Source organism: Malus sylvestris, chromosome 7 (assembly GCF_916048215.2).
Source record: "Malus sylvestris chromosome 7, drMalSylv7.2, whole genome shotgun sequence".
In the NCBI taxonomy this organism is placed as follows: domain Eukaryota; kingdom Viridiplantae; phylum Streptophyta; class Magnoliopsida; order Rosales; family Rosaceae; genus Malus; species Malus sylvestris.
In genome coordinates this window covers 308,338-321,348 of record NC_062266.1, presented here as the reverse complement: position 1 = coordinate 321,348, position 13,011 = coordinate 308,338, and the positions used below count along the sequence as shown (strand labels likewise).

Here is a 13,011-nt window from a genome sequence, read left to right as displayed (position 1 = left end):
CTAGAACTTCATATATGTAACTACCACTTTAGTATAAGTCAATGCTCTTAGGCAGCTTATACTAATATCTGTATTGTTGTGGTTGTGGATCATTATGAATGAGGAAAAGAAGTACCTGTATTAGTTAGAAACTTAAATATGTGAGGACAAGTTTATTTAACATATACTTGGTAACTAGACGACAAGGAATTGTTCATCAAATTCATCTCGATGGAAGACCTGTATAGCACACCTCTTTTTACTTCTCACACACCCCTTGTTAATTTATGTCCGTTGATCTTCTTTAATTCATCCGATCCGACGGCTGAAAACTAAAAAGGTGTGAGAGAAGTAAAAAGGGGTGTGTGGATATCACACCCGCACACTCCTTTTTCTGTTAATTAATTTGTTTGGTCCCGTTCCGTACGTTTACTTTTCCAGTTGATTAACTTACGCACGTAACATATATTGATAATGCTTTTCAGTTAATGAGTTTCGACTGAAACGGCACGCTTAACTTTGGATGAAATTGCATTTTCAATCGGACACTCGCACTCCGTCATTCCCCCGCCAAAAAGGTATCTTTCCTCCTAAGTACTCATAATCTTACAAATTGCCCTTATTTCGTCTTTTTTGTTTTGTTTGGTACCAATAAACAGTGACCTAACTTCACACATTCTCTACGCTTGATCACTTTATACTTACCTATATATATACCCCTCAGATATATCTCATATATCATCAGCTAGCTCTCTCCAAAATCGGCTCCTTTTCAGAACAATGATCACTTTTGATCCCACTCGCGCGGGGCAGTATTGGTTAAATTGTATCTTTTCAAGCTACCAGCTCTGAGGTAAGAAACTTTAATCTTTTCTTCTATATAGATATATCACACAAGTGATGAATCCGCTGTGTTTGATTTCTTACTTTTAATTGGGACTAAAAGTTTCTATTCATTGTGAGAAATTAGTTTTAAGACATCATTCTACTTTAGTCATCTTCATTTGTCGCATATATGATCATATACTGATACAGCATGCACCACGTAGCCAACTAGCTCTTGGTTTTATATTAATATATATGGGGAATTGTTATTAGCACTTTAAAAATCTCATTCTACACTCCAAACTTTCTATATTAGGAAAGAAAAATACATTTGTGAGGAGTGTAGAATGAGATTTTTGAAGTGTCAATAACACTTCCCTATGTATGTATGTATATAGAGAAAGAAGCTTAATATAAGTCATCTTTTTTCCTCAAAAAGCATAATATCAAATTGATGACCATTTTAGCTTTCAAACAATAAATATTGATGAACTAAGTTTTCATTCCCACAGGTGGGTAGATTGCCCTATTAGTTGGGGCTTGATAAATTTTTTAGCTTACCATCAATGTTACTGTTATTGTTTCAATTTAACTAGGTGTTAAATTTCATTACAAAAGAGCTCGGTTATATTAGAAGTGTAACACCTGCATATAAATTGTATATTTTTTTGTATTTCTTTGATGTGGGACTCTATGAAAAATTGCATGCCTCAAGTTTCATTCTATATATTATATGTTTTCTTTTATAAGTTTGTAATTTAGTGCTAATGAATGGCCTTCATTTTCAAATCACTATGTCTGAAGTTTAAATTCTCCCTCCTTAGTATAGTTTGTAATTTAATGTAGTAATATCGCTTGATTAAAAGAAATTATTTTCAAAACCTTTTGGAATGAGTTGCCAAAAGGTTCACTCCTCATGCGAAAATAGCTCAGTACTCTTTATGCAATGGAGTTAATTAATATGCAGGAGTTTCCCTTTATTAGGAAAAGAATCACATCATTGTGAAAAACCATATGCTAACTTGATGAAATTAGGACATACCTACCGGAATATATCTCAAGTTTAATCGTCGCACGTCGGGATTAAGAACCATCAACAATAAGAACGCACGAAATTAGTGCCCTAGGTGTATACACCTAGGACGTAGGGTAGGGAGAGTTGGTTATATGTAGAGTTTCCTCCAAGAGTTTTCCCATAGCTAGGTATCTGCCTGTAATGATGAACCAGACATAGAGGGAGAGATTCGTGAGAAGGCTATGAGGAAGAAAATCTCCTAGGCATTTCGGCTAGAATGGGATGGTCTAACCCGCACATCTTGACCTTTATTTATAGTTGTCGTGTTAGAGGGTAGATGCGTTAGGTTGGAGCCCATGTCCTCATTTAATCAACATGATTTATGAAAATGAAGGCTCTATGTCTACCAGAGCAATCTATCATATGTAAGAAAAAACAAAATAATATATAGAATGGAACTTGAGGTAAGCAATTTTTCATATTAATGGTTAATGGGTAATGTTTTCCCGCCAAATTGATTATGAGACATATAATTGCATATCTAAATATAAGTAGGAATTAATTTAATTTCATATTTTTTTAAAATGTCATATGAACTTAACACTATTATCAATTTGTCATATGAATTAAAATTTTAACCAATTTGTCATATTAACTTTTTGAAATTATTAATTTGTAATATACCTTTAACTCCGTTGGGTTTTCTATCTAAAATAAGTCGTATGCCTTGCACAAGACTTATGTTTAGGTACATTTAGGACATTTTAACTATCCTAAAAAGTTGTGTTCGACGAAACAAAAATATAAGGTTTCTAGAAACTAAAAAATGAATATGATTTTATAATAGAATAATATTTTTTATTCTAAATAAAAATTAAACTTAATATAATGACATGATATAATTTTGATCGAGTTTCTCTCCAATAGTATGGTTCTCAAAACACACATCACATGTTCTTGAAATATAGTTGTCCTCTATAACAATGGTACATATCAAACTTACATTATTTTGACTAAGTTATTGCTCATCGCAAACAATGAACTGAAATGAGGTCAAATGTCCAAAATAACCCTAAACACAAGTCATGTGCAAGTATTTTGGATGGAAAACTTAAGGCTTAAATGTTAAAATGGTTCATTTGTTTTAGTCGTTGAGTCAATTTAGTCCTTGTGTGTTCAATTTGGCCAATTTGATCCTTGTGTTTATCTCCGTTAGCCATTAAGGACATTTCCATCTAATTTTTGTAAATATTTTTTTACAAATTATTATAAACTTATTTGTAAAATTATAATTTATTTGATTTAAAATATTTAAAATGAAATAAAAATAAAAATAAAAAGAAAAATTATTCTCTTCTCAACTCTCCGACCATTACCCCTCTCTTTTCTATGTCACAACCTTAATCATTTTTCAGATTGGAAGTTTTATTTCTTATATGTATTATTTCTCATTGATTTGCATTTTTCTGTAAAGAGAAAGGGTAATTATTTCTCATAAGATTTTTCTTATGAAATTTTTAAAAGAGATTGAATGAAATGTCCTTAATTGCCTAATCTAGACAAACACGAGGACTAAATTAGCCAAATCAAAAGCACGGGGACTAAATTAACCATATAACTATAACACATAGACTATTTTGACAATTAGGCCAAAACTTAATGGTGTTAGAATGAGATGAAAAATTAATGATTTAGGAAAGTTGATATGACAAAACGCTTAAAATTTTAGTTCATATGAAAATTTAAAAAAATGTGTATAAGTTCATGACATTTCAAGAATTTTCCCTTTAATCAATGTTGGTGACTCATGTCACTTTATAAAGATAATATTTACTAGGCTACATTGGCAAACAAATAAAAACTTACGGTTTTATTTGGGTCCGGTTTCTCTCCAAATATTCATTTCTTAATTAATCTGCCTAAATTTTCAACTATCTAAGGGCTCACAAAAATTTTGAGTTTATTCAAGAGGTGATTTACAAAAATGTCATGGTTCACCCGAACCAAACGGTTTAATAGTCTTTAACATGTGACGAAATCTTTGTAAGACACATAAGAGAATCCTCATTCCTCACTTGTACATCATTAAACCTGACAATATAGGTATTAATAATACTATATTTGTATAAGAGATGAGAATATTTCAGACACTACGCATTTCTTATAAATTATATAAGGTATATAAATCACACTGATTGGATCCGAGGTGATGCCATATATAGAGAAACAAAAGAAAGAAGTGGTGAATCTAATTAAATGAACAAGTAAGTGAGGGTCTTTCATTCCGGAATGGATATTGATGAATTATGTTGGTCAAAAGCTGGGTAACAACAGTTTTTGGTAAATCTCGGGGATATCTGATAAAGCTCGGGCGCACATACCTACCTGCGACCAATCTTATGCTCATCTTCCTTATATCCTGCACTGTATAATAATATTATACTGAGCAAAATACTATATATCAACTCTCTCTCTCTCTCTCTCTCTCTCCCTATACGTACCAGTCTACCAGAGAGGAAAAAGATACACAAATTAATATAAAAAACTGGGTAATCTCGACAACCGATGATTCCTTTTCCTTTCCGCGAGAAAGTTCAGTTTTTTTTTTTCTTTTTTCAAATAAATAAAATTTTTATTATATTTTTAATAGATATATAGCAACATGCATGCTACGCCTGCATTACAATATATCTTTAATCTATTATAAATTGCCAAATATATTAATATAGGGATCGAACAAATATATGAAGATGACAGCAAACTTGTCTTTTTCGGGTTTTTTGTGGCGCAGGCCGGCAGAAGGACAAAGATCTCTATTGGGTTTCCTGAGACAACTAGCTATTATGATATGTTATTTTAATTTTGAAAATAAGAGAAGTGTCTTGTTCTGTTTCTAGTTTTGTTCGTGTATTTAATGTACTTTGGTATTACTGTACTAATTTGTTGGTATTGGCAGCGCACAACTAAGGAGTAGTATTAGAAGGAAAAAAACAAGAAAAGAGTGGTAGTAAATACCAATGGAAGCCAAAGCTGCATCATCCGGAGGTGAAGTAAGGCGACTTCACATTATCTACTTCCTCAGTCGTCGAATGGGTCGCGTTGATCATCCCCATCTCATTCGGGTCAACCATTTTACTCGCAACGGCGTCTATCTGCGAGGTAGGTAGCCTTCCTTCCTTGAGATCTCTGTATCGTATTTAACGAGAATCATACACCTGTTGATTAATCAACTAATAATGATGGTTACTATTATTTGATTTAAAAGATGTTAAGAGGTGGCTCGCGGATTTACGAGGAAAGGAAATGCCGGAGGGCTTCGCTTGGTCTTACAAGAGGTATGATTGATCGATTGATCTTAATAGAGTACTGGAGACGTTTTCCAATATCATTCTAATGAATTAGGCCAATAGCTAGCAAGTTGGCATGTACGATTTCGATTTCATTTTCATTTTCATGTGGATGGAACGACATGCGCGCGCATGCAGGAGGTACAAGACGGGTTATGTTTGGCAAGACTTGCTGGACGAAGACCTCATCACACCGATATCCGACAATGAATACGTCCTCAAAGGATCCGAGATCACCTCTTCCCCTTTTGGTATATATCATCATTTATTTTACACACAACGTCAAATCTTTATTTCTTATATATATATAACCAATTTGATTGATTGATTGAATGTGCTTATCTATATAAATAGATGGTTAATGTCAATTCATATATATTTATGCTCGGAGTCCCTTCTGGCCAACTTAAGTATATGTTAAGTCCCTTAGGTTAATTTCAATTAATTTCGCATATTCATATTTGGAATCCTTTCTGGCCACCTTAATTTTGTTGACCATTGTATTTTGTATGCAACAGATTCTCCTCCGAAATCATTTGCCGAAAAGAGAAGTTGCCTGTTTAAAGATGAGGTTGAGCCACCCAATTCAAAACAAGAGGCCTCCTTTCAATTGCACCAACAAATTTATCCAAAGAATAATATAGATATCCAAACAAAAGTATCCTCTGAAATGAGCCAAGAATCACAGAGGTCTACTTTGACCGATGGATTCGATGATGCGAATGCCATCAAACTGAAACCCAAAGGAGAACGACAAGAACACAACCACTCAGCAGCTGGCAGGGACAAGTTAGAAAGCTCTTTTTTTTATTCCAACTTTTTATTGAAGAGGAAGAAGAAGATTATTAACAAGGACGAAGACGCCAAAGAATTGGCTTCTTCTACAACTCCGTCTTCTTTTTCTTCCTCTGCTTCTTCTTCTTCTTCGTCTTCATATTCACCGTCTCAGCAGACGCCATTGGCAAATGGTAGTACTAAGAGACATTCAAGTGCATCTTCCAACATGTTCCGCAATTTGATTACTTGTGGTGCTGTCGACACAAATGACGCTGTTGTGGTCATGTTGAATCGAGCCAATAAAACTTCCAACAAGTCTACCAGCAGACAAGACAGTATCAAGGCTGATCATCGTATTTCAAAAGGAGATCACAAGTCGGAAGGTAGGTCAACCGGAGTTTTTGGGACTTGCCGGAACCCACAGGAGCTGCCGCAGCAACCCCGCACTGCTACTAGGTAAGTATGAATCAATGTAATTATTAAATTCAATTCATGAGAAAAAGTCTTTATTAAAACTGACAAAAGAAAGACTACTAATACATATATGTATTTGGCTTTGGCTTTGCTTGTGTTTGAATTTGATGCTGCAGGAAAAGCTATGATGGACAGAAAGATGCGACCAAGCAGCAAAACGAGGGCGAGTTCAGTGGCCAAAAAGCGGCTTCTGCTGCTTACAGGCCCGTCGGTCGCCCGCATTGCTCGTAAGTGACTATCCCTACTCCCTCCCTCCCTCCCTCCCCTGGTTGCATTGCATACATTGATAATTTGATGGGCAAGGCTTATGTATTATTTGATTAATGACAACTCTTACTTCCTCTACTCTGCCAAATCCAACTGAAGTCCAGTTTTGAATTAGGTTAGGTAATGGCTTACCGGCTCGTATTAGACTAAATAACAATCAAACCACATCAGTACAAGGCCTGCAGTGTTTTTCTTCCAATCAAGTACCAACTAACTGGTAATCTCTCAGGTCAAATTAAGATTCAGTCTCATTGGCTTATATCAAACCAACACTACTGCACTTGAAAATAAAGGGTTTGCAGTAAATTTCAAAAGGTTTTTTTAGTCAAAATAGTCTTTAAGATTTGCATAACTTCTCACTTTGGTCCTTAAGATTTGAAATCAAGACAACTGGTCCCTGAAATTGTCCACCATCAATCATTTTGGTCATTCCGTGAATAGTTATGTTAAATAAGGATTAAAATGACTAAACTACTCTCAATTTAATAAACAATAGGCTAAAAGGATTTGAAAAAAAAAAAATTTGAGGGTATTTTTGTCATTTTATTCTTATTTAATGGAGATTTTTTACTGAATGACTAAAATGATCGATAGTAGACAAACCTAGGTATCAATTCCATCGATTTTAAATCTCAGGGACCAAAATGAGGAGTTAGACAAATCTCAGGAACGATTTTGTCTAAAAGGTCATTTCAGAATTATCTACAATTTCATACTCTCAAATACAACGTCAATGTTTTATTTTTAGGTATTTATAAGAATAAAACAAGGAAATAAATCAAAACAATCATTAACCCACAATCACAAAGGAAAACCTATTTAATTCAAAAAAAAAAAAAACACAGGAAAACCTATCTTAATATAATATTATAAAATCTATAATAAAATCTACCTCAAAATAAATTCCCTAATAAAAACAAATTTCTAAAATACTTACCATTTAAGTTTCCACAAGTGGGACCACACATTAAGTGAGCCACACTTGCAGTTTTGTGATATGCTAAAACCAAGGAAGAAAATATCGATGATATCGGAAATATCGGTAGTTTGAGAACACGGAAATATCGATGAAAATATCGGTAAAATATCGATATCGATAAAAATTACATGGAAACCACGGAAATTGTAAGAAAAACTTGGAAATTTTTATTGAAACTTTGTAGGATGTTTATTTAGTCAATTATCTATTAGTTTATCACAAAAAATTGGAAGGAAATGCATTGCATGATGGATTTAACATTATCAAGTTGATTATATAACGATCTGACAAACATTATAAGTGTAGAAAATATGTAGTAATTAATGAAATAAGTCTAAACACACCATAATCATTTATATATAATGAATTAGTACAATAGTTTACACTTTAGTACCACATAGAGTTCCTATGAGGTTCAAATTTGTCATTATCTTCATCATCTCTATGTGTAGAATGAGTGTATTGTGAAGAGTAGTTATCAAATGATAAATCCCCAAAATAGTTTTGCATGTAATTGTTAATATGCCACCCATATGGATCCGAGATTGGTTGAGGTTGTCCATAAGAAAAATCATTTGAAGATTGAGGCTGGGATTGATTCCATGAGTCGCTCGATTCCATCCCAACAGGAATGGGATATGAAGGGTAGGGAAATGGTTGGTTATGAGTATAACCATAGTTACTACTTCCCAATCCAACAGAGTCTGAAGTTCTAGATAACGAGTCATCTTCTTGACTTGACAAAATCCCTTTGCCTCTTTCTCTGCGAGTATAGTCCTTCCCTATGGCACCAATTCCTGGTCCTGCCCGCCTACTGCCATGGTCATCATCCTGTTTTGCATGTGAAAGATGTCACACGATTTCATTATGAAAGCAGTATTATTTGTTGTCCATGTTCTGAAATTGCAAAAAGTTCTTTGGCTCATTGGATCAGAGAGGTAGACATAGGTTTGGAATGATTTGGTTTTGAATAATTTGGAGCATTGGATGCTTTTTTTTTCTTACACGCCACCACTCAGACAGTCAAAAAGACTGAAAAACTCACACTCCACCACACACACACTTCGAGACCCCCCACACCACACCACACACGCACACCACACACGTACACCATACACGGAGCTCAGTCTCTCTCTCGATCTTTCATTTCCCACTCCACTACCATATTCTCGAATCCTCTCAATCTCTCTCTTCTCTCTTCTCTCTCTCTAAGGTCGGTCTGAGCCTTCGTTCTCACCGAGAACTTCTCAGTCTTCTCCCTCCCTTCCCCCTTCTCTAGTTCTTCCACACACACACAGAGACATCATCTCTCGAATCTCGATCCTCCTCGTCCATGTCTCCCTGTCTCCCTCTACTCCTCCCATCTCACCCGCCCTAAACCCAGCCGTCGACACCACTCCATAACCGCCTTCCTTCTAAACCACCTTGATCCATGGAGATCGACCGGAAATCATCGTAGTCCACGCCGTCGACACCACTGAGGAGCACGACGTTGTCCCAGCCGTCTTGGATTCGTGAGGAAGACGATGTTCCCAGGCTCCTACTTCTCTTCTTCTCGGCTTTTACTTTAAATTTTTGTACAGATTTCAATCTTTCTGCATGTTGCACCTTTGTTGTACTGAAATTGATTTTAGGGATTTAGGAATTAGGGTTTCTATTTTTGTACAGATTGCGATTTATCTGCATGTTGCTTGATTTTTGTACTGAAATCGATTTTAGGGATTTAGGAATTAGGGATTCAGTCAGTTCATTTACTTTGAATCCGAATTTGGGGATTTAAGGATTCGGTTCATTTGCTTTTATTTTTGTACTGAAATCGTTCTTCTCGGCTTGTAAACATGTTGATTTTTGTACTGAAATCGTTCTTCTCGGCTTGTAAACATGTTGATTTTTGTACTGAAATCGATTTTAGGGAATCCTGTATTGTAGATTCAGTTCATTTGCTTTGAATTAGAATTTGGGGATTTAGGGTTTCGGATTATTTGCTCCGGCTGTGTTCTCCGATGATTCCATACCAAATATCGCGATAGTTTCGAAAATATCGCGATATTATCGATATTATCGATAATATCGCGATATTCTGCCGAAAACAAGTTGGAAAATTAATAAAATATCGGGGTCCCAAAAAAACGATAATATCGGCGATATATCGCCGATATTATCGATATTTTCTTCACTGGCTAAAACTAACTGTAATCCTTTTGAAAGCTAACAAATCATAATCCATCAAAATTAACGTCTCTTTTTACATGCCTAGCTGGAACTAAAGATATATTTTTGAAAGCCTACCTAGAACTAGCTCCACTTTTTGGAAGCCCCAATCACCAAATCTCTTTATCCCTTCAATATATATATTTTATTTTATTTTATTTTGTTTTTGCATTTTTCCTTCTTTTATCTTTCTAGGTAACGGTAGACACCCATCCTAAATCAACTATAAACGGCCAATATTTGTCCAAACCAAACACCATCTTCGAATTAAATTTAGAAAAATTATAATATACTAAAATAAACATAAAACAATAAAACCTTCGTGATAGGAAACGGATCCTACCATGACCCAAAAACTCTATTTTTCCTTCTCTCTTTTCTCCAAGGCAGCGACAATTGACTTGGGACAAAATTGGGGCGGATTTCTACAAGGAAAAGTAAAGAGAAAGGAGTGTTTTAGAGTCTGTATTAAATTGTGGACCTTTCAAGTTCTGTAGGATTAATGTCATTTTAATTTTGTTTTAATTTCTCTAAACCTTTTAGTTGTCCTAAGGTGTTGTGAAGGGCTTATTTAAGTCTTTCTTTCAATCAATTATCAATTAATCACAAGTGACCTTTTATCATATTGATGACAAAAAGTTGAGCCTTTGCATGACGACGTGAGTTGAACTCTGTCAGTGACTAATCTAACATTTAATCTAACAAAATCTATCGTTTGACAAAAAAAAAAAAAATCAATTGATCAAAATTATCTTTGGAATTTCTATCAAACTGGTGGATTCCAATAACTTTGGCGCTTCAAGTATTTACGATTGTAATCCTTACTAGCTTCGTGCTGTGTCAACAATAGTAGGCAATCATTACCCTCAGGTTCATGGCCAATAGGTGAACGAAAAAAATTAGCTTTGTTCACCCACTTGAAAGCGTTAACAGTGAATTCAACAAAGGATGAAACTCTGTTCTAATAACAAGTTGAAGGTAAGGGGTTTGCACAAAGACAAAAAAACTAATGTTATTATAATAATATAAAATCCCTAATCAAATCTACCTCAAAAAATTCCCTAATTAAGTGTTTGTTGATAATTAAGAATTATGCCCTCAAGTTACCCTCAATATACCAAATCATATTAGTATAAGAAGCATGTGGCCAAAAGTTTTCAAACTCTCCATGTGGCCAAAAGTTTTCAAACTCTCCCAAAACAGTGAATGTGGTCAACGTTGGCATTCATAAAACTTGGTGACCAAGAGAACATTTATGTGGAAAATCTAAACAAGCGATTAATTCGAAAGACTTGATGTTAATGCAGGCAGTGCAGGAAGCTGTTTAAGCCAGAAAGATTGCACTCACACATGAAATCGTGCAGAGGAGTGAAAGCTGAAACGAAGATACTTGAAATGGGATCAAGAACTTCAAACTCAGAGGAATCAGCTTCAGCTTTCTTGACCTGACCAGCTGAATATGCCCAGTAATGACTGATCGTCAAATATACTCTTGCCTGCACTCTGTAGCCAGGATGAAAGGCTGGAGCCAATTTTCGTTTCTTTTCTTCCTTTTCTTTCTTTCTTTACTCTTACGTAAATATAAGGCATAGCGCATTGCATTGACTGACTTAAAAAAAAAGAACTATTCTAGTTGCATTACATTGTTCTATTTCCAAAGTTGTTGACAATTCGTCCACCTTTAGAAAACAAATGAGAATTCTACTGTATTTTACGTACACCGTCACAGGACACAGGGACAGACAGACCCAGAACATGCATGCGTGTGTATGTTTTAGTAACTACTACGGCTATGGTGAACTTACTCCCTAATGGACTAAGAAATTTAAAAGGATTATGTTTCATCCCTTTATACAGTGCAACGACTCCACAGCAAGCCACATCGAGAAAGCATGAAATTAATTGAACAAAACTGTAGTCTAATCTGATACCATATTCCCAGTGTAATATATAGATTTCAATTACACACTTGAACAACAGAACTGTGGATGCAAATTTCTTCCTCCTCGATCTTGGACGATTTTGCACCTACAAAACAATTAACACCTTAGGTTAAGGCCAAGAGCCTCACGCGCCCACGATGAATGGGGGGGGCTTTGGCCGAAGAACCTCCGATGCCAAAGTTAGAATTTAGAGAGAAAGAGTGTTTAGAGAATTTTGGGATTTTTGCCAAAGTGTTGGAATTAGCTTTTTGGTGAGAATGAGAGTATATTTATAGGGATAGGAGGTGGCTAGGGTTTTTAGGTTTAATTAGCCAATTTATTTGGCTATTAAACATAAAATGAATGTTTTGGTGGTTTTTTGTATAATTGGCTAATAAAAAGGAAGAAATGGTGGGAAAATGTAGAAAAAAGGTAATGGATTAGGTTTTTCAATGGGATAGCCGGCCCTATTGTGTTTTTAGGTTTGAGTGGATGTTTCAAATTGACAATTAAGGGATTGATTAGGTAATTAATCCCTTAATTAGTCAATTATTATGATTTTATGAAATATGAAAGGAATAAGTATATTATTTAGCTAATTGATTAGCTAAATAATGAAATGGGAAATATATGAATAAATTAGGTTTTAAGTTGATACCTATTTTGGGCACTTTTGACTTGGTTGAAAAAATGATTCTCTACTGCTCGCGTGTAGGAAACCCGGTATGCCTCGAGGGTATTTTTGTCCTCTTTTGTCCAAAAGTCCACGTGTCGCCTAGTGAATATTTTTGGCTCCACAAATGCCCCCACACCTGTTGGGCTGCTCGCAAAAAAGGGCAGCAGGTGTAGAGATCTTCTTGCTTTAGGAAACTTAAGACTGCTTCCTATTTTGATGTTGATTCTCTCTTTAATAGGAAATTATATCCTTCTAGGAAAGGGAAATAAATTTCTCTCAAAGCCTATTTAAGTCCACCTTAAGTGGGTTATTAAATCAACTTTGGAGAGCGATTTATTCTACCCTACAAGAGAGAGATAGCTTAGAGGATATTTGTTCCCCCTCCTCTAGCAATCTTCTACATCTTGCCCGTGCAAAGGACCGTCTTTCGTTGCTTTCTTCGTCTTCTTCGTGCCGCACCGATGTAAGAAAAATTTAATTTTTCTTGCCTTATTCTTGGATAGTGCTATTGCGGGGCAGCCGTCAGGGTGGTGCGGCAC

At 35.2% G+C, this 13,011-nt stretch overlaps 1 protein-coding gene across 5 annotated transcripts; it reads left to right on the top strand.

The window, feature by feature from the left end:
* The first annotated feature begins 472 nt into the window (after positions 1-472).
* LOC126630838 (protein SOSEKI 1-like) lies at positions 473-11,515 on the top strand. Of its 5 annotated transcripts, none has more exons than XM_050301044.1 (8): positions 473-557; positions 704-832; positions 4,776-4,978; positions 5,085-5,154; positions 5,305-5,417; positions 5,685-6,399; positions 6,534-6,644; positions 11,182-11,515. In XM_050301044.1, the coding sequence occupies exons 3-8, from the start codon at positions 4,837-4,839 to the stop codon at positions 11,321-11,323; spliced, it is 1,293 nt and encodes a 430-aa protein (XP_050157001.1). In that variant the 5' UTR covers positions 473-557; positions 704-832; positions 4,776-4,836; the 3' UTR covers positions 11,324-11,515. The 5 variants fall into 5 exon arrangements, with proteins under 5 accessions (XP_050157001.1, XP_050156999.1, XP_050157002.1 ...); XM_050301042.1 differs by having other exon boundaries at positions 4,611-4,978; XM_050301045.1 differs by lacking the exon at positions 473-557 and adding an exon at positions 4,611-4,666 and having other exon boundaries at positions 610-832; positions 4,782-4,978.
* Positions 11,516-13,011: the final 1,496 nt, after the last annotated feature.